Source organism: Salmo trutta, chromosome 1 (assembly GCF_901001165.1).
Source record: "Salmo trutta chromosome 1, fSalTru1.1, whole genome shotgun sequence".
Taxonomy (NCBI): domain Eukaryota; kingdom Metazoa; phylum Chordata; class Actinopteri; order Salmoniformes; family Salmonidae; genus Salmo; species Salmo trutta.
This window is the reverse complement of record NC_042957.1, coordinates 77,983,452-78,005,515: the sequence shown is the minus strand read 5'-3', so window position 1 is coordinate 78,005,515 and position 22,064 is coordinate 77,983,452. Positions and strand designations below refer to the sequence as shown.

Sequence of the window (22,064 nt, the reverse complement as noted above, 5' to 3'; positions counted from 1 at the left end):
CGTGCCATGCTGAAGTAGTTTCCTGGTGTAACGTGTAAATGTGTCCCCCTGCTAGGTCCTGGTCGTGCCATGCTGAAGTAGTTTCCTGGTGTAACGTGTAAATGTGTCCCCCTGCTAGGTCCTGGTCGTGCCATGCTCAGGCCATGCTGAAGTAGTTTCCTGGTGTAACGTGTAAATGTGTCCCCCTGCTAGGTCCTGGTCGTGCCATGCTGAAGTAGTTTCCTGGTGTAACGTGTAAATGTGTCCCCCTGCTAGGTCCTGGTCGTGCCATGCTGAAGTAGTTTCCTGGTGTAACGTGTAAATGTGTCCCCCTGCTAGGTCCTGGTCGTGCCATGCTCAGGCCATGCTGAAGATCATCAACTATAAGGACGATGAGAAGTCGTTCAGCCGCAGAATCAGCCACCTCTTCTTCCACAAGGAGAACGACTGGGGCTTCTCTAACTTTATGTCCTGGAGCGTGAGTACCACACACACACACCGGGATACACTGGTGTATATACACACACGACAGACACAGCCAACATAATTTTCCTCCGGTGTGTTTTCAGGATGTGACTGATCCAGAGAGAGGCTTTGTGGAGGATGATAAAGTCTCCTTTGAAGTCTACGTGCAGGCGGACGCTCCTCACGGAGTGGCGTGAGTCTTGATTCCTCACTTCTCTCCTTCCCTCTTCTCTCACCTGGTCTTTTTCTCTCTCCTTCACTCTTCTGTCTCACCTGGTCTCTTTCTGTCCTTCTCTCTGTTCTCTCCGTCTCTCCTGTCTCACCTGCTCTCTTTGTCTCTCTCCTTCTCATTCACTCTTTGCTGTCCTCTCTCACCTCTGTGTTTTGGGACCATTGGCCAGTCACCAGATGTTTGAAATAACGAGAACACAATACCTTGAACCAGTTCTATTTAGCAGTGTCTTGAATTAAAACTTGAATGAAAATTAAAATCTTATTAAAAGCTTGATTTTAAGAATATTTAATTTCTAGTGACCTGACCATAGATCCTGTGATCCTGACATCAATGTGTGGTTGTAAACTTAACCCAACTACACTGGGACACAGGGTTAACCCAGGGTGGTGAGCAATTCCAGTCCTCGAGGGCCTGATTGGTGTCACAGTTCTGCCCCAGCTAACACACCTGACTCCAATAATCACCTAATCATCATTGTAGAATTCAATGTGATTAATCAGCTGTGTTTGCTAGGGATGGAGATAAAGTGTGACACCAATCAGGTCCTCAAGGGCCTGGAGTTACCCACCCCTGGTTTAGAGCAGGGCTGTCCAACCCTCTTCCTGGAGTTACCCACCCCTCTTCCTGGAGTTACCCACCCCTGGTTTAGAGCAGGGCTGTCCAACCCTCTTCCTGGAGTTACCCACCCCTGGTTTAGAGCAGGGCTGTCCAACCCTCTTCCTGGAGTTACCCACCCCTGGTTTAGAGCAGGGCTGTCCAACCCTCTTCCTGGAGTTGCCCACCCCTGGTTTAGAGCAGGGCTGTCCAACCCTCTTCCTGGAGTTACCCACCCCTGGTTTAGAGCAGGGCTGTCCAACCCTCTTCCTGGAGTTACCCACCCCTGGTTTAGAGCAGGGCTGTCCAACCCTCTTCCTGGAGTTGCCCACCCCTGGTTTAGAGCAGGGCTGTCCAACCCTCTTCCTGGAGTTACCCACCCCTGGTTTAGAGCAGGGCTGTCCAACCCTCTTCCTGGAGTTACCCACCCCTGGTTTAGAGCAGGGCTGTCCAACCCTCTTCCTGAAGTTACCCACCCCTGGTTTAGAGCAGGGCTGTCCAACCCTCTTCCTGGAGTTACCCACCCCTGGTTTAGAGCAGGGCTGTCCTGTGTGTGTAGTTGAGTTAACCCATTGCTGTCCTGTGTGTGTGCAGGTGGGACTCAAAGAAACACACCGGCTACGTGGGTCTGAAGAACCAGGGAGCGACATGTTATATGAACAGCCTCCTACAGACCCTGTTCTTCACCAACCAGCTACGGAGGGTCAGTGAGACAACTAACTACCACTCTGTCATACTATGCTCAAGTGTGTGTAACACCCCTCTCCTCTGTGCCTACCAGGCGGTGTATATGATATCTGTACAGGGAGGCGAGTCTTTTGAGAGAGTGTGAATGTTTGTGTCTAACCCTCCTCTCTCCTCTACCAGGCGGTGTACATGATGTCTACAGAGGGAGAGGACTCTTCTGAGAGAGAGTGTTTGTGTGTCTTACCCCACCTCTCTCTCCTCTACCAGGCGGTGTACATGATGCCTACAGAGGGAGAGGACTCTTCTGAGAGAGAGTGTTTGTGTGTCTAACCCCACCTCTCTCTCCTCTACCAGGCGGTGTACATGATGCCTACAGAGGGAGAGGACTCTTCTGAGAGAGAGTGTTTGTGTGTCTAACCCCACCTCTCTCTCCTCTACCAGGCGGTGTACATGATGCCTACAGAGGGAGAGGACTCTTCTGAGAGAGAGTGTTTGTGTGTCTAACCCCACCTCTCTCTCTCTACCAGGCGGTGTACATGATGCCTACAGAGGGAGATGACTCGTCTAAGAGTGTTCCGCTGGCTCTACAGAGGGTTTTCTATGAGCTGCAGCACAGCGACAAGCCCGTCGGCACCAAGAAACTCACCAAGTCCTTTGGGTAGGTGCCAGGACCCCTCAGCTAGCAACGCTGCAGGAGGAAAGAGATGATTGATTAATCAATGAGACTGGAAGGGACTACCTGATTTTGTCTGAGAAACGATTGTTTTCATTTTCCATTGCTAAATGTTTTGCATCGGTGTGCACTAATGAATAGTGACTACAGTGATGGACCCTGGTAATAAGTCACATTGTCCTGATCAAGTGACGCTTTGCATCATGTTCCATTATGGGTCAGTGATTAAACATGGTGGTTTTGTGACTGTAGTTGACAGATTGTGAATGTGTTGTTTAAAACGTGGCGCTATTGTGAATGTGTTGTTTAAAACGTGGCGCTATTGTGAATGTGTTGTTTAAAACGTGGCGCTATTTTGAATGTGTTGTTTAAAACGTGGCGGTATTGTGACTGAAGTTGACAACGTGTTGTTTTCTGTGTAGGTGGGAGACATTAGACAGCTTCATGCAACACGACGTTCAGGAGCTCTGCAGAGTGGTGAGTAGTTGTTCTGTGTGTGTTCGTTCAGTAGTGTGTGTATTCAGGGCTCTAAATGTAAAAATGTTGGTTGCACCACACGAAATTTAGGAGCACCAGACCAGATCTTAAGTTTTGTTTGTGTGTAATTTTCTTTAGGTTTTGTATACTGGCTGAAAATACAATATTTTTGGTTATTGAAGAGACATTTCACAGCGGTTTAGATGGTACAATGATTCTCTACACTTTACATTGCTTGTTTGGCCACAAACTGAAATTAGGCGAACTATTTGAATTTTAGCCACCGGGAAATGATGGAGCGATTTCTGCATATTGGACCTTCAAATTGATTGAGATACAGCCTATGTTGGGCCTATATGAATTCTAGCTAGTTTTGAAGCACATGTTGAGACCTAGAAACTAATATTTAACACTGTAAATACATTAGTTTATTATAAAAACAAAATAAATGATGAAAAATACATGCCATTGCAATTACAAAATCATTTGTGGAAAATGAGGTTTCTACGTTGTGTAAAAGCACAGTTTTCCTATTGAGAAGCGTTACATTATAAATGGTACTGTCTCTTTAAAAATAAGTCTGGTTTGATGATGACATGCAAGATGTCTGTCATTACTATGATCCTTGATCTCCTGAAGAAGCTTTACCTGTCTGTCTGTGTCCCCAGATGTCTGGATATACTAAAGTTACCAGGTTATTAACTAGCTAGCTAATGACCTAACATGACTGAACGGCGTGTAAACAGATGGTTAACGATGTCGATGCGTAAGTCGTTTTAGAATGGTCTGTGACGTGGTTTATTCCCGGCAATCCGCTATAGGAAGATTCAAATGCTTCTAGTCAGATCTTTTGACCTGGTTGGGTTAGAACCAAGATGTTTTCACTGTAGTAATGGGTCAGATCTTTTGACCTGGTTGGGTTAGAACCAAGATGTTTTCACTGTAGTAATGGGTCAGATCTTTTGACCTGGTTGGGTATGAACCAAGCCATTTTCTCTGTAGTAATGGTGCAACCATGATGCTGATGAATGTGCACTGAGTTGTTTCTGTAAGGCATCAGAAACACTGGTACAGCCAAGCCTTATTACTACTACAACTATTATCAGGAAGATCATTTTCATAGTCACACAGTGCTCCCAAAATAAAACTGCTGCTCACACAGCAAAATATTGTCACAGATGTGACCGAGTTGGACACACTTTAGTGCCCTGTGTGTTTGTGTTCTTTCCAGAGTGTGTGTGTGTGTGTGTGTGTGTGTGTGTGTGTGTGTGTGTGTGTGTTCAAATCTAATTTTATTTGTCACGTGCCGAGTACCACAGGTGTCGAGCTTAGCGTAAAATGGTTACTTCCAAGGCCTTAACCAACAAGGCAGAGTTGTAAAAAAGGTACGAAATTATCTAAAGGAAAGATGGTAACGAGACTATATACAAGGAGTACTGGTACTGAGTCAATGTGCAGGGGTACCAGGTAGTTGAGGTAATAATGAGGCTATAAGGAGTACCGGTACTGAGTCGATGTGCAGGGGTACCAGGTAGTTGAGGTAATAATGAGTCGATAAGGAGTACCAGTATTGAGTCAATGTGCAGGGGTACCAGGTAGTTGAGGTAATAATGAGGCTATAAGGAGTACCAGTACTGAGTCAAAGTGCAGGGGTACCAGGTAGTTGAGGTAATAATGAGGCTATAAGGAGTACCAGTACTGAGTCAATGTGCAGGGGTACCAGGTAGTTGAGGTAATATGTAGGTATTGGTAAAGGTGACAAGGCCATCAGGATGGATAAGAGTAGCAGCAGTGTATGTGAAGGAATGCGTTTGTGTGTGTGTGTGTGTGTGGCGTCAATGTGTGTGTTGGAGTGTCAGTGTAGTATGTGTGAGTGTGTGGTTAGAGTCCAGTGAGTGTACATCGAGCCCTTGTAAGAGAGGCAAGGTAGCCATTTGATTAGATGGTCAGGAGTCTTATGGCTTGGGGGTAGAAGCTGTTTAGGAGCCTTTTGGTCACAGACTCCGGAACCACTTGCTGTGTGGTGGTCTATGACTTGGGTGGCTGGAGTCCTAGATAGATTTCAGGGCCTTCTGACATCGCCTGGTATAGAGGTCCTGGATGGCAGGGAGTACGCACTACCCTCTGTAGCACTTTGCGGTCAGATGTCGTGCATTTGCCGTACCAAGCGGTGATGAAACCAGTCAGGATGCTCTCGATGGTGCTGCTGTAGAACTTTTGAGGATCTGCGGTCCCATGCCATGTTCGTTAAATAACGTGTCTGTGTTCCTTCCGTAGTGTGTGTGTTCCTTCCCAGAGTATGTGAGGGGAGTTGAATGGTGGTCCACGGTCCTTTCCTCACAGGAAAAAAAACTGTCGCTCCAAATTCGCTCCATTCATTAAAATCACAATTTAACCAGCAGCCATCTATTTTTGTGTATACCTGAACCTACCATTTTGGTTTTGAAGTATTGAAACCAAACCATATGGATTTGAATGATAAGAATTATAATAAACATGAAAATGTGATTGTAAGAAGCGCTCATCATTTCAAATAGACTTCATGTCATATTAAACAGCATATAAACACTCTGAATAGGCTACATGTCATATTAAACAGCATATTAACACTGAATAGGATACGTGTCATATTAAACAGCATATTAACACTCTGAATAGACTACATGTCTTATTAAACAGCATATTAACACTCTGAATAGACTACGTGTCATATTAAACAGCATATTAACACTCTGAATAGACTACGTGTCATATTAAACAGCATATTAACACTCTGAATAGACTACGTGTCATATTAAACAGCATATAAACACTCTGAATAGACTACGTGTCATATTAAACAGCATATAAACACTCTGAATAGACTACGTGTCATATTAAACAGCATATTAACACTCTGAATAGACTACGTGTCATATTAAACAGCATATAAACACTCTGAATAGACTACGTGTCATATTAAACAGCATATAAACACTCTGAATAGACTACGTGTCATATTAAACAGCATATAAACACTGAATAGGCTACATGTCATATTAAACAGCATATTAACACTCGGAATCGGTTAAGAGCCAGACAGGAAGACTAAGAAGGAACGAAAATGAATTATTTAGGCTATATTATTTCAAGGCTATAGTCTACAAAGAAAGACATTGTGAAGCATTTGGGAGTGCGACGCAATAGGCTGGTAGGGACATAAAGCATTTGAACAACATTTACTTGTATTAAATCATTATGGTCTATAAATTACACATATAGTCTTTGACTTACTTAGAATTAAATACAAGTAACATGAAAATGTATTTTCAGAATTCATTCTTAGAACCAGGATTTTGGCCAGTCTGTCTGCAGGCTCATGTGATGGTGACTGGAGAGCAGGACAGCAGTGGAGAACGTCCTCTCCTCACTTTCAGAGCCACTGGGGATGATAAACACCCTTTTGGCCACTCTATCCAGGCTGGGCAGAGATGCAGAGTTATTTTATCTATAGGCAGGCCTAAAGGCTTTTAGGCAAAATAACCCAATCAAAACAGAAAGCTCCTTGAACATGGGAATATGCCAGGTCTATTGGACCAAAATAAATTATGCCCTATCGTATAGATAATAGAATGTAAATGAACAAAACTTTTAAGCCATCAGATTTTTTGTTAACTAACTGTGTTATTGTAGAAAAGTATTTTTACCTACCCACCTCGTTCCTTTCTGTTGGCATGTACACAGTAAGTACACCATCATGCTTTCAGGATAGGTGTCTTTTCAGATTCCACAATGGCTCTTTAGTTGTGGACACTACATCACCACACTGCCTCTCTTCTTTAGTTGTGGACACTACATCACCACACTCCCTCTCTTCTATAGTTGTGGACACGACATCACCACACTCCCTCTCTTCTTTAGTTGTGGACACTACATCACCACACTGCCTCTCTTCTATAGTTGTGGACACTACATCACCACACTCCCTCTCTTCTTTAGTTGTGGACACTACATCACCACACTGCCTCTCTTCTTTAGTTGTGGACACTACATCACCACACTCCCTCTCTTCTTTAGTTGTGGACACTACATCACCACACTGCCTCTCTTCTTTAGTTGTAGACACTACATCACCACACTGCCTCTCTTCTTTAGTTGTGGACACTACATCACCACACTGCCTCTCTTCTTTAGTTGTGGACACTACATCACCACACTGCCTCTCTTCTTTAGTTGTGGACACTACATCACCACACTGCCTCTCTTCTTTAGTTGTGGACACTACATCACCACACTCCCTCTCTTGCTCTTGGTCCTCATCTTTGTAAGTCACCTTGATTTAGCACCTGTGTTTTATCAGTTTCTTGATGAACATATTTAGTGAACTCCATGACAGTAGCTAAAGCAAGGGGCTATAGCAGTACACTAGTAGACTACAGATGCATGCTGGGCTAGTGAAGTGAGAGCTACTAGAGCCAAATTGGAGCGGGCGAGAAGGCCGATGCTCCAGCCTTTTGGGGAATCTCACTCTGCGCTCCAGTCAAATCGAGCACGCTCCATCTCAGCTCCACTCACACACTGTTCCTTCCATAATGTGTGTGTTCCAGCTCCTGGACAACGTTGAGAACAAAATGAAAGGCACCTGCGTGGAGGGAACCATCCCCAAACTGTTCAGAGGAAAGATGGTGGTACGTTCACGTCCTCTATTCTCTCTCCCCGTTGAGGTCTGTCGCGCTCTCCAGTCCTATATCCAGTGTAACTGTGTTGTATCTCTCTCTCTCCAGTCCTATATCCAGTGTAACTGTGTTCTCTCTCTCCAGTCCTATATCCAGTGTAACTGTGTTCTCTCTCTCCAGTCCTATAACCAGTGTAACTGTGTTCTCTCTCTCCAGTCCTATATCCAGTGTAACTGTGTTGTATCTCTCTCTCTCCAGTCCTATATCCAGTGTAACTGTGTTGTATCTCTCTCTCTCCAGTCCTATATCCAGTGTAACTGTGTTGTATCTCTCTCTCTCCAGTCCTATATCCAGTGTAACTGTGTTCTCTCTCTCTCCAGTCCTATATCCAGTGTAACTGTGTTCTCTCTCTCTCTCTCTCCAGTCCTATATCCAGTGTAACTGTGTTCTCTCTCTCTCTCCAGTCCTATATCCAGTGTAACTGTGTTCTCTCTCTCTCTCCAGTCCTATATCCAGTGTAACTTTGTGTTCTCTCTCTCTCTCCAGTCCTATATCCAGTGTAACTTTGTGTTCTCTCTCTCTCTCCAGTCCTATATCCAGTGTAACTGTGTGTTGTGTCTCTCTCTCTCTCCAGTCCTATATCCAGTGTAACTGTGTGTTGTGTCTCTCTCTCTCTCCAGTCCTATATCCAGTGTAACTGTGTGTTGTCTCTCTCTCTCTCTCCAGTCCTATATCCAGTGTAACTTTGTTGTCTCTCTCTCTCTCCAGTCCTATATCCAGTGTAACTGTGTTGTATCTCTCTCTCTCCAGTCCTATATCCAGTGTAACTTTGTTGTCTCTCTCTCTCCAGTCCTATATCCAGTGTAACTGTGGTGTATCTCTCTCTCTCCAGTCCTATATCCAGTGTAAGCACGTTGACTACCGGTCAGAGCGGATAGAGGATTACTACGACATCCAGCTCAGTATCAAAGGAAAGAAAAACAGTGAGTATCAATTCCTTTTCTTCTCTGGGTTATTGGATGTGTGATATCGCTCCAGTCTCCGTCCTTATACAGCGGGTTTTCTGCTTTGAAAAGGGGCGCAGTCGTCCTGTCAGCGCGGCTGGATTTTAGAGACATTTAGAGGCCCCCATCTTGGTGGTGTAGACAAATGTTCAAGTTTTTTTTAACCAATTACATGCAATTCTACAATTTATTTATTTATTTATTTATTTTTTAATTCCGAAGCTTATTTCCTGTGTTTCCAGATTTTCTGCTGTGGAGCTGAGAGAAAATGTTGCAAATTTTCGCACATTTTATGCATTTTTATAACAAAATTGTTACTGCTAAATTCATTGTTTTTGGAACTTTCAATTCTCCCTGACTATCGAGCTTTTATTTTGGGGATTTAGTTAAAAAAATATGGATTTAGTCTTAATTTTACACTGAAAGTATTTCTCCATCCTGAAATGTTTGGACTTACTGTAAGTGGGCTGAAACAACGCATTAGGTGGCCAGCCCAAAGATTTGGAACAGTTGGCCCATATAGTATGACTACGTTTTGGATGTAAAAACATCTGAGTTGGATGTCAAATTACTAACATCTCCTCGCCAAAACGTCAACATTTATGACAGATTTGTTGAGTCATCTTATTTTGAGGAAGTGTATACTGGCTACAGCATCTTTAAGTGGACAAACTGTACTATTGCATCTTTTTCAAGCGAAGGTCTTTTAACACTAGAACAGGCCGATGGCCACTGAAGTTTGATTTTTATAAATAAACAAGAATCAGCCAAAAGAGAAGCTATGTCCTGCTTCTTCCCTGACTTTTCCTAAATGTTTGTTTTACGCTGCTCATTTGTCACAATTTTGAAATCACAAACAGAGAAGTATTCCTAGCCTTTTTACCAGTTTTCACACCGATTCCTAACTTAACCCACGAAGACGATGTGCTGTAGGACGTTGTTACCCAGCCAGGCACTAACGCGTCTCTCTCTCCTCACTGAATGAATGACAAATGGATGAATGGCCGGTAATTGTGTGCCTTCACAATTTAATTTTAAATCCTAACTGAATGATAAGAAGGGTGAAGAAGTTGATTTTAATTTAGTAAGACAATAGTGTATTTAGTTTTGTCTATTTATAAGCGGCAAATAATCTGACCGCACTCGTTGCTGGTTGATACCTTTTCTTTTTTAAGTTTTACTTTGTACAAATAAGCTGTTATGGGACTTTTATTGACTATATTACAAATGAAATGTATTGTAAGGGAAACGACAACATGCTATGAATAATGCAAAACATATCCTGTACCCTATCCAAGTTGATGAGCGGGAAACAAACTGATGCCAGTCAACCTTTACAGCCGGCCCATCGACACTACTCCTAAACCATAGCAAAACTAATTTATAACACATTATAAGAGTTAGCCTATAGACCAGATTAAATTGACAATCTGAGTGACATAATTTGTTTAATTTTTTCCTTTCATGTTACCTTTATTTAATTAGGCAAGTCAGTTAAGAACAAATTGTTATTTTCAATGACGGCCTAGGAACAGTGGGTTAACTGCCTTGTTCAGAAAGAATGACAGATTTTTACCTTGTCAGCTCGAGGATTTGATCTTGCAACCTTTGGGTTACTAGTCCAACGCTCTAACCACTAGGCTTCCTGCCGCCCCATATTATGCCTATTAGTTGTACATGCTGTGAAAGGAGCATCTCTTTGTCATCCCCCTTCAGAGTCACATGCAGGTAGAGCAGTGTGGTTTCTATGTAGTATCAGAGGAGATTCTACAGGTAGAGCAGTGTGGTTTCTATGTAGTATCAGAGGAGATTCTACAGGTAGAACAGTGTGGTTTCTATATGGTATCAGGTAGAGAACAGTGTGGTTTCTATGTAGTATCAGGTAGAGAACAGTGTGGTTTCTATATGGTATCAGAGCAGATTCTACAGGTAGAGAACAGTGTGGTTTCTATATAGTATCAGGTAGAGAACAGTGTGGTTTCTATATGGTATCAGGTAGAGAACAGTGTGGTTTCTATATAGTATCAGGTAGAGAACAGTGTGGTTTCTATATAGTATCAGGAAGAGAACAGTGTGGTTTCTATATGGTATCAGAGCAGATTCTACAGGTAGAGAACAGTGTGGTTTCTATATAGTATCAGGTAGAGAACAGTGTGGTTTCTATATAGTGTCAGGAAGAGAACAGTGTGGTTTCTATGTAGTATCAGGAAGAGAACAGTGTGGTTTCTATATGGTATCAGAGCAGATTCTACAGGTAGAGAACAGTGTGGTTTCTATATAGTATCAGGAAGAGAACAGTGTGGTTTCTATATAGTATCAGGAAGAGAACAGTGTGGTTTCTATATAGTATCAGGAAGAGAACAGTGTGGTTTCTATATGGTATCAGAGCAGATTCTACAGGTAGAGAACAGTGTGGTTTCTATATAGTATCAGGTAGAGAACAGTGTGGTTTCTATATAGTATCAGGAAGAGAACAGTGTGGTTTCTATATGGTATCAGAGCAGATTCTACAGGTAGAGAACAGTGTGGTTTCTATATAATATCAGGAAGAGCAGAATCTGCAGGTAGAGAACAGTGTGGTTTCTATATAGTATCAGGAAGAGCAGTTTCTGCAGGTAGAGAACAGTGTGGTTTCTATATAATATCAGGAAGAGCAGAATCTGCAGGTAGAGAACAGTGTGGTTTCTATATGGTATCAGGAAGAGCAGAATCTGCAGGTAGAGAACAGTGTGGTTTCTATATGATATCAGGAAGAGCAGAATCTGCAGGTAGAGAACAGTGTGGTTTCTATATAGTATCAGGAAGAGCAGATTCTGCAGGTAGAGAACAGTGTGGTTTCTATATGATATCAGGAAGAGCAGAATCTGCATGTAGAGAACAGTGTGGTTTCTATATGGTATCAGAGCAGATTCTGCAGGTAGAGAACAGTGTGGTTTCTATATAATATCAGGAAGAGCAGAATCTGCAGGTAGAGAACAGTGTGGTTTCTATATAGTATCAGGAAGAGCAGAATCTGCAGGTAGAGAACAGTGTGGTTTCTATATGATATCAGGAAGAGCAGAATCTGCAGGTAGAGAACAGTGTGGTTTCTATATGGTATCAGAGCAGATTCTGCAGGTAGAGAACAGTGTGGTTTCTATATAGTATCAGGAAGAGCAGATTCTGCAGGTAGAGAACAGTGTGGTTTCTATATGATATCAGGAAGAGCAGAATTGACAGGTAGAGAACAGTGTGGTTTCTATATAGTATCAGGTAGAGAACAGTGTGGTTTCTATATAGTATCAGGTAGAGAACAGTGTGGTTTCTATATGGTATCAGGTAGAGAACAGTGTGGTTTCTATATGGTATCAGGTAGAGAACAGTGTGGTTTCTATATGGTATCAGGTAGAGAACAGTGTGGTTTCTATATAGTATCAGGTAGAGAACAGTGTGGTTTCTATATGGTATCAGGTAGAGAACAGTGTGGTTTCTATATGGTATCAGGTAGAGAACAGTGTGGTTTCTATATGGTATCAGGTAGAGAACAGTGTGGTTTCTATATAGTATCAGGTAGAGAACAGTGTGGTTTCTATATAGTATCAGGTAGAGAACAGTGTGGTTTCTATATAGTATCAGGTAGAGAACAGTGTGGTTTCTATATAGTATCAGGTAGAGAACAGTGTGGTTTCTATGTAGTATCAGGTAGAGAACAGTGTGGTTTCTATGTAGTATCAGGTAGAGAACAGTGTGGTTTCTATGTAGTATCAGGTAGAGAACAGTGTGGTTTCTATGTAGTATCAGGTAGAGAACAGTGTGGTTTCTATGTAGTATCAGGTAGAGAACAGTGTGGTTTCTATGTAGTATCAGGAAGAGAACAGTGTGGTTTCTGTATAGTATCAGGTAGAGAACAGTGTGGTTTCTATATAGTATCAGGTAGAGAACAGTGTGGTTTCTATATGGTATCAGGAAGAGCAGATTCTGCCGTTTCTGTGATTTTTATCTTTGTCCAATATCTCCCATAACTCGAGGTGCAGCTTGATTTCCAAATGTCACTTTTTCCAACAATATCCTTGCTGTCCATGCATTCAGCTCATGATCACAAATTTTTAAAATGTTTTTATTTAACCTTTATTTAACTAGGCAAGTCATGACGCAGCGTTGCTCTGGCTACTATAAGCAAAAAACTAGTAACATAATAAACATAACATTAAAATATCTTCAGTGGCTGAATGGCCAATAGAAACGAGATAGAAGCTGATAATGGAACATGTGACTTCAGCCGCTGATGTCCCAACCAGGTACTGCCTCAATGACTTTCCCTATCTGGGGAAAGAGGAAGCCAGGCCGGCGGGTGGGAAGCCAGGCCGGCGGGTGGGAAGCCAGGCCGGCGGGTGGGAAGCCAGGCCGGCGGGTGGGAAGCCAGGCCGGCGGGTGAGCGACTGTTTGACAGTGTGGTTTAGAGACTCTTGGAGCCTTACATGGGCAAAGGCGACCATGGACAACTTCTTCATCAATTTCCCTGGCAGACAAGTTGATTGCAAAGAAGACTAGCCTGCTAGAAACAGTGGACAAACAAATGCAGAAGCTGCCCCCCTCTGAGCAGAACAACATATCAGCGGAGCTGTACTCTTTATCAGTGATGGCGAGTGGTAAAGCAACACTCACGGTGTACAGATGTAAAATAAATACAAGTGTTTACATCCTCAGCACCATGCATACCACTGGATCTGGCATGTGAGCTTCATGAGAACCACATGAACGCCAAGAAAGAAGCTACATCTCCAAGCAGGCAGTAGGTCCTGCTCTCCCTCTTCCCCAAGCACCACAGCTCCAAGCAGGCAGCAGGTCCTGCTCTCCCTCTTCTCCAAGCACCACAGCTCCAAGCAGGCAGCAGGTCCTGCTCTCCCTCTTCCCCAAGCACCACAGCTCCAAGCAGGCAGCAGGTCCTGCTCTCCCTCTTCCCCAAGCACCACAGCTCCAAGCAGGCAGCAGGTCCTGCTCTCCCTCTTCCCCAAGCACCACAGCTCCAAGCAGGCAGCAGGTCCTGCTGTCCCTCTTCCCCAAGAACCACAGCTCCAAGCAGGCAGCAGGTCCTGCTCTCCCTCTTCCCCAAGCACCACAGCTCCAAGCAGGCAGCAGGTCCTGCTCTCCCTCTTCCCCAAGCACCACAGCTCCAAGCAGGCAGCAGGTCCTGCTCTCCCTCTTCTCCAAGCACCACAGCTCCAAGCAGGCAGCAGGTCCTGCTCTCCCTCTTCCCCAAGCACCACAGCTCCCACTGGGGAAAAATAACACACAATGTCAAATGTGCAGGTGCACAGGAAACAAGGCCCATGAAAACTGTGTACAGTGCAACTGATTTGCAACTGACATACAGTATCTGATACAATCAACAAATGACTGTTCTTATGTCTTGTCATGAATGTTTTTCCACTAATATTTCTTTACTTCATCCTTTACAATTGTTCGCTGGTGCTTCTGTTCAGGAATAAGTCAAATCATTTAACCTGTTACCTGGCTGGTTTTATTATTTTAGTTTCTACTTTGTCAAAAGAAGCTGGACTTTATGAATTACTGTGACTGTATTAATGATCAACTCTACAATGAACTGTTTTTATTGTATGAGAATCTAAAATAGACTGTAGGTCTGTTTTCTAGGACTGTAGAATTATACAAAACAGATCCTTGACTCTAAACATTACTATTGTTTATTTTTATTGATATATTCCCCTGAATATTATTTAATGCAATTAATCATTTACACGCATTTACTCACTATTTATCAGGCATGTTTGTGCACTTTGCAGGTTGATATGCATCTGATGCTAAAGGGGATGCCAGGCAACGTTCTCTAGTGTGTACTGATGGGCTGAAAGGCCAGGCGTTTCTAGTGTTAAGGGTTGATCTGAGTTTGACATGCAGAAGGCCTTTACTCCCAGTGTCCTTAATGCTGAGTGCCAAGCAGAGATGCTTCAAATCGCATTTGTACAGTCTTTGGTATGACTAGGACGGGGATAGAACTCCTAACCTTTCAATCTCAGGGCAGACATTCTAACCACAAGGCTAGTGTGCGCGTGTGTCTAACTGTTTCTCTTCTCTCTCTAGTCTTTGAGTCCTTTAAGGACTATGTCGCTGTGGAGCAGCTTGAGGGAGACAACAAATACGACGCAGGGGAACACGGCCTACAGGTGAGGCCTTATTCAGGCTTTATAAAGGCCTTATGTATGGTTAAAAGATGCTTTATATCACTACGGGTGGCCTTATTCAGGCTTTATAAAGGGTGTGTACAGGATTTATAGATGCTTTATAAACACTCAGGCTACATAACATCTTGATAATGGGTTTATATAGAGTTAATGATTAGTGTAAATGTGCTTTATGAACATGGCCTATAGGTGAGGCTGTAGAACAGGTTAATGATGAGTGTAAATGTGCTTTATGAACATGGCCTATAGGTGAGGCTGTAGAACAGGTTAATGATGAGTGTAAATGTGCTTTATGAACATGGCCTATAGGTGAGGCTGTAGAACAGGTTAATGATGAGTGTAAATGTGCTTTATGAACATGGCCTATAGGTGAGGCTGTAGAACAGGTTAATGATGAGTGTAAATGTGCTTTATGAACATGGCCTATAGGTGAGGCTGTAGAACAGGTTAATGATGAGTGTAAATGTGCTTTATGAACATGGCCTATAGGTTTTTGGTTTGAGGGCCACAACGGGATTTCAAAATTCTTAGGATGGATTTGTTGGTCAAAATCAATTCTTTGGACCAGAAAGGGTCAGTTAGTTGAACATCTCTGGTCCTGTATAATCTACATATACTTTCTGTCTAGATTCAGACCTGGAGGGTTTCTGGTCCTGTATAATCTAGATTTAGACCTGGAGGGTTTCTGGTCCTGTATAATCTAGATTTAGACCTGGAGGGTTTCTGGTCCTGTATAATCTAGATTTAGACCTGGAGGGTTTCTGGTCCTGTATAATCTAGATTTAGACCTGGAGGGTTTCTGGTCCTGTATAATCTAGATTTAGACCTGGAGGGTTTCTGGTCCTGTATAATCTAGATTTAGACCTGGAAGGTTCTGGTCCTGTATAATCTAGATTTAGACCTGGAGGGTTTCTGGTCCTGTATAATCTACACATACTTTCTGTCTAGATTCAGACCTGGAGGGTATCTGGTCCTGTATAATCTACTGTAGGACACATGGATGATGAGTCAGTAAACTTAGCGGCCGTGTGTGTTTCCAGGAAGCGGAGAAGGGGGTGAAGTTCCTGACTTTCCCTCCCATACTGCACCTGCAGCTGATGAGGTTCATGTACGACCCTCAGACCGACCAAAACATCAAGATCAACGACAGGTAACACACACATACCTGTCTAAACATGTTGATTCCACAGGTTCACTGACTATACCAAACATTAAGAACACCTTCCTAATATTGAGTTGCCCCCCCGTTTTGCCCTCAGAACAGTCTGTTCGTCAGGGCGTTGACTCTACAAGGTGTTGAAAGCGTTCCACAGGGATGCTGGCCCATATTGACCCCAATGCTTCCCGCAGTTGTGTCAAGTTGGCTGGATGTCCTTTGGGTGGTGGACCATTCTTGATACACACAGGAAACTGTTCAGCGTGAAAAACTCAACAGGGTTACAGTTCTTGACACAATCCGGTGCGCCTGGCATCCACTGCCATATACCGTTCAAAGGCACTTCATATTTTCTCTTGTCTGAAGGCTTAAAAACACTTCTTTAACCCTCCCCTTCATCTACACTGATTGAAGTGGATTTAACAAGTAACATCAATAAGGGATCATAGCTTTCACCTGGTCAGTCTACGTCATGGAAAGAGCAGGTGTTCCTAATGTTTTGTACACTCAGTGTAGGTCATGGTAACTTACCCCCCCCAGTATAGGTCATGGTAACTTATCCCCCCCAGTATAGGTCATGGTAACTTACCCCCCCAGTATAGGTCATGGTAACTTACCCCCCCCCCCAGTATAGGTCATGGTAACTTCCCCCCCCCCCCAGTATAGGTCATGGTAACTTACCCCCCCCCCCAGTATAGGTCATGGTAACTTACCCCCCCCCAGTATAGGTCATGGTAACTTACCCCCCCCCAGTATAGGTCATGGTAACTTACCCCCCCAGTATAGGTCATGGTAACTTACCCCCCCCAGTATAGGTCATGGTAACTTATCCCCCCCCCCCAGTATAGGTCATGGTAACTTACCCCCCCAGTATAGGTCATGGTAACTTACACCCCCAGTGTAGGTCATGGTAACTTACCCCCCCCAGTATAGGTCATGGTAACTTATCCCCCCCCCCCAGTATAGGTCATGGTAACTTATCTCCCCCCCCCAGTATAGGTCATGGTAACTTATCTCCCCCCCCCCCCCCCCCCCCAGTATAGGTCATGGTAACTTATCCCCCCCCCCCCAGTATAGGTCATGGTAACTTATCACCCCCCCCAGTATAGGTCATGGTAACTTATCCCCCCCAGTATAGGTCATGGTAACTTACCCCCCCAGTATAGGTCATGGTAACTTACCCCCCCAGTATAGGTCATGGTAACTTACCCCCCCAGTATAGGTCATGGTAACTTACCCCCCCAGTATAGGTCATGGTAACTTATCTCCCCCCCAGTATAGGTCATGGTAACTTATCTCCCCCCCCAGTATAGGTCATGGTAACTTACCCCCCTAGTATAGGTCATGGCAACTTATCTCTCCCCCCCCTCCCCCCAGTATAGGTCATGGTGTCTTGGCCCCCAGTGTAGGTCAAAGCCCCACTGGGGTAACACAGCACATACCTGTCTGCTTCACCAGGGAGTCTGATGTCCTGAATGGAGCTCACATTGAAGATATAACACAGGAAGAACATGGACACGATAATACTGATCACAGAAACGCCTTGTCTTCCTCTCGCCCCCTCTCCCTCTCGCCCCCTCTCCCTCTCGCCCCCTCTCCGTCTCGCCCCCTCTCCGTCTCGCCCCCTCTCCGTCTCGCCCCCTCTCCCTCTCTCCCTCTCGCCCCCTCTCCGTCTCGCCCCCTCTCTGTGTCTCTGTCTCTCCTCCCCCTCCCAGGTTTGAGTTTCCGGAGCAGCTTCCCCTGGATGAGTTCCTCCAGAAGACTGACTCTAAGGACCCGGCCAACTACATCCTGCATGCCGTGCTGGTGCACAGCGGAGACAACCACGGAGGACACTATGTTGTCTACCTCAACCCCAAAGGAGACGGAAAAGTCAGCGTCAAGGAGCCCATCGTGAGTCCCCCAACCCACCAATCAGCTAAATGCACTAGTATATCTGATCATTAATGTGGCGTAAGAACTACTGTTGTATTGTCAACCTGAAAGGTGTTTTATCATGTTATTAACCTAGTAAGAGGAAATGATGTCATAATATGCAGCCATCACTCTGCTCATGTGTGTCCTGAGAAATGATACAATGATGGAACATCAACTGTTTTCTTCATAACATACATCTGTTCCTGTCTCCCTCTCCGTTCCCGTCTCCTCTCGGTCTCTCCTCCTCCTCCAGTGGTGTAAGTTTGATGATGACGTGGTGTCACGGTGCACCAAGGAGGAAGCCATTGAACACAACTACGGTGGCCATGACGACGACCTATCAGTACGTCACTGCACCAACGCTTACATGCTGGTGTACATCCGCGAGTCCAAACTCAGTAAGTCACCTTATGGTGCTTTACAACTCAGTAGCTTAAGTCAGGATATGATGACTTTTATAACTCTATGAAGCCTTATAACTCACTAAGTCAATGCTATGAAGCCTTATACTACCTTTTGTAGCACATGGTAGTCAACACTTCAGGTGAGGTATTGTTAGGTAACCCTGTGTTTACCCGTCTCCCCCCAGGTGAGGTATTGTTAGGTAACCCTGTGTTTACCCGTCTCCCCCCAGGTGAGGTATTGTTAGGTAACCCTGTGTTTACCCGTCTCCCCCCAGGTGAGGTATTGTTAGGTAACCCTGTGTTTACCCGTCTCCCCCCAGGTGAGGTATTGTTAGGTAACCCTGTGTTTACCCGTCTCCCCCCAGGTGAGGTGCTGCTGGCGGTAAACGACGTGGACATCCCCCAGCAGCTGGTGGAGAGGCTTCAGGAGGAGAAGAGGGTTGAGGCTCAGAAGAGGAAGGAGCGGCAGGAGGCCCATCTCTACATGCAGGTCCAGGTAAGGCTTGGAGCTCTTCCCCCCCCCAGTCACAGGTCCAGTTAAGGCTTGGAGCTCTCTCCTACCTCCCCAGTCACAGGTCCAGCTAATAACAGAACAGCTTTTGGAGAATGTTGGTGTTATGAATCACTTGTCTCTCTCTCCATGTCTCTTCCCCTCCCTCTGTCTCCCCCCTCGCCCTCTGTCTCTCCTCTCTCTCTTTCTCCTTCTCCTCTCTTCTCCTCCTCGCTCTCTCTCTCCTCCCAGATTGTGACAGAGGACCAGTTCTGTGGTCACCAGGGTAATGACATGTATGATGAGGAGAAGGTGAAGTACACTGTGTTCAAGGTCCTGAAGAGCTCCACGCTGCAGGAGTTTGTCCAGAATCTCTCCCAGACCATGGTGAGACTCTCTTCTCTCTGTGTGTTGCTGTCCTCTCCGTTAACCTTTTAACCTGCCGTTCGACCACTGTTCTTCTTCTCCCAGAGGACGCCGAAGTGAGAAACCTTGAGAGGAACCATGCTTGTGTGTAGCCCCAGTCTGACAGTGTGTATTGATGTGCTGCAGGGTTTCCCACAGGACCAGATGAGGCTGTGGCCCATGCAGGCCCGGAGCAACGGCACCAAGAGACCTGCCATGCTGGACTACGAGGCAGACTGCAGCAAGTCTGTGAGTAACACAACCATCAGGCTGACCTGGAAACTGTCCTGTAGTCTCTTGGAAGACAGTAGAGGGACTGGTGTGTGTAGATGTGTGTGTAACCCTGTGTGTATTTCCTCCCCAGATGATAGACTTGAGCGACAATGAGAATCCCTGGACTATATTTTTGGAGACGGTGGATCCTGAGATGGCTGCCAGCGGAGCAACGTTACCCAAGTTCGACAAAGACCGTGAGTTTAGACATTTATTTTACAGATTATTACCGATTATCAAAGACTTATTCTGATATTCCTTTATTCCCAGGTTGTTTAGGACTGGGGGGTTTGGCGCCCTCTGACTGGGGGGGGGGGTTTGACGCCCTCTGACTGGGGGGGGGGTTTGACGCCCTCTGACTGGGGGGGGTTTGGCGCCCTCTGACTGGGGGGGGGTTTGGCGCCCTCTGACTGGGGGGGGTTTGACGCCCTCTGACTGGGGGGGTTTGGCGCCCTCTGACTGGGGGGGGTTTGGCGCCCTCTGACTGGGGGGGGTTTGGCGCCCTCTGACTGGGGGGGGTTTGGCGCCCTCTGACTGGGGGGGGTTTGACGCCCTCTGACTGGGGGGGTTTGGCGCCCTCTGACTGGGGGGGGTTTGGCGCCCTCTGACTGGGGGGGGTTTGGCGCCCTCTGACTGGGGGGGGGTTTGGCGCCCTCTGACTGGGGGGGGGTTTGGCGCCCTCTGACTGGGGGGGGTTTGACGCCCTCTGACTGGGGGGGGGGGGTTTGACGCCCTCTGACTGGGGGGGGGGGGGGTTGACGCCCTCTGACTGGGGGGGGGGTTTGGCGCCCTCTGACTGGGGGGGGGGTTTGGCGCCCTCTGACTGGGGGGGGGGGGGTTTGGCGCCCTCTGACTGGGGGGGGGGTTTGACGCCCTCTGACTGGGGGGGGGGGTTTGACGCCCTCTGACTGGGGGGGGGGGGTTTGACGCCCTCTGACTGGGGGGGGGGGTTTGACGCCCTCTGACTTGGGGGGGGGGGGGTTTGACGCCCTCTGACTTGGGGGGGGGGGGGTTTGACGCCCTCTGACTGGGGGGGGGGGTTTGACGCCCTCTGACTGGGGGGGGGGTTTGACGCCCTCTGACTGGGGGGGGGGGTTGGACGCCCTCTGACTGGGGGGGGGGTTGACGCCCTCTGACTGGGGGGGGGGGTTGACGCCCTCTGACTGGGGGGGGGTTGACGCCCTCTGACTGGGGGGGGGGGTTGACGCCCTCTGACTGGGGGGGGGGGGGTTTGACGCCCTCTGACTGGGGGGGGGGGTTGACGCCCTCTGACTGGGGGGGGGGGTTTGACGCCCTCTGACTGGGGGGGGGGTTGACGCCCTCTGACTGGGGGGGGGGGGGGTTTGACGCCCTCTGACTGGGGGGGGTTGGACGCCCTCTGACTAATGACCACTAAGTACAAAGCAGCTAGTTAAAGCCATTTTACTGTTCTAGATGAAATCACAAGTCGTTTCAAAGAAATGGAAATGTTTTTCATGTAACGGGTCAAGTAAAAATAGATTGTCCTTTTTTTAATGATCGTCCTCAAACTCTCTTCTCTTCTCAGACGACGTCATGTTGTTCCTGAAGATGTATGATCCAAAAAGCAGAAGCTTAAATTATTGTGGACATATCTACACAGCTATATCCTGTAAAATACGTAAGTATCCTGCTGTGTCTGGGCTGTGTGGTACAGACTCCTCCTAACAATACGTAAGGACCCTGCTGTGTCTGGGCTGTGTGGTACAGACTCCTCCTAACAATACGTAAGGGGGGTTATGTGCCACCTTGTGGACTGGTTGCGTCACTGTCATTTTAATTTAATTGTTTTACTTTGATCATTTAAGCCTCTAAAGTGCAGGAAATGGCAGAGGAGTTCAGTTAGGGAGGGGGAGAGTTCAGTTAGGGAGGGGGGGGAGTTCAGTTAGGGAGGGGGGAGTTCAGTTAGGGAGGGGGGAGTTCAGTTAGGGAGGGGGGAGTTCAGTTAGGGAGGGGGGGAGTTCAGTTAGGGAGGGGGGGAGTTCAGTTAGGGAGGGGGGGAGTTCAGTTAGGGAGGGGGGGAGTTCAGTTAGGGAGGGGGGGGAGTTCAGTTAGGGAGGGGGGGGAGTTCAGTTAGGGAGGGGGGAGTTCAGTTAGGGAGGGGGGGGAGTTCAGTTAGGGAGGGGGGGGAGTTCAGTTAGGGGGGGGGGTTCAGTTAGGGAGGGGGGGTTCAGTTAGGGAGGGGGGGGAGTTCAGTTAGGGAGGGGGGGGGTTCAGTTAGGGAGGGGGGAGTTCAGTTAGGAAGGGGGGGTTTCAGTTAGGAAGGGGGGGTTTCAGTTAGGGGGGGAGTTCAGTTAGGGGGGGGGAGTTCAGTTAGGGAGGGGGGGGTTCAGTTAGGGAGGGGGGGGTTCAGTTAGGGAGGGGGGGGGTTCAGTTAGGGAGGGGGGGGTTCAGTTACGCCCCCCCTCCTTACTCAGCAGCACCACCTTGTTAAATCCTGAGGAGAACCC

The 22,064-nt window shown here is 46.4% G+C and overlaps 1 protein-coding gene and 1 long non-coding RNA gene across 3 annotated transcripts in view; both read left to right on the top strand.

The window, feature by feature from the left end:
• The window catches only part of LOC115208339 (ubiquitin carboxyl-terminal hydrolase 7), a 59,737-nt gene that overhangs the window by 15,538 nt on the left and 22,135 nt on the right, over positions 1-22,064 (top strand). For both annotated transcript variants that reach the window (XM_029776305.1, XM_029776314.1), the window contains exons 4-19: positions 319-457; positions 549-637; positions 1,868-1,976; positions 2,488-2,618; positions 3,056-3,110; positions 7,697-7,777; positions 8,658-8,748; positions 14,851-14,933; positions 15,992-16,101; positions 17,823-18,000; positions 18,278-18,422; positions 18,794-18,924; positions 19,171-19,305; positions 19,471-19,572; positions 19,688-19,793; positions 21,143-21,235. In XM_029776305.1, the coding sequence (XP_029632165.1) occupies positions 319-457; positions 549-637; positions 1,868-1,976; positions 2,488-2,618; positions 3,056-3,110; positions 7,697-7,777; positions 8,658-8,748; positions 14,851-14,933; positions 15,992-16,101; positions 17,823-18,000; positions 18,278-18,422; positions 18,794-18,924; positions 19,171-19,305; positions 19,471-19,572; positions 19,688-19,793; positions 21,143-21,235 (1,778 nt within the window). The remainder of the gene's footprint in view (positions 1-318; positions 458-548; positions 638-1,867; positions 1,977-2,487; positions 2,619-3,055; positions 3,111-7,696; positions 7,778-8,657; positions 8,749-14,850; positions 14,934-15,991; positions 16,102-17,822; positions 18,001-18,277; positions 18,423-18,793; positions 18,925-19,170; positions 19,306-19,470; positions 19,573-19,687; positions 19,794-21,142; positions 21,236-22,064) is intronic.
• On the top strand, positions 10,383-11,309 carry LOC115208350 (uncharacterized). The gene is made up of 2 exons (XR_003881149.1): positions 10,383-10,651; positions 10,699-11,309. It is a non-coding gene; the product is annotated as an uncharacterized LOC115208350 (long non-coding RNA).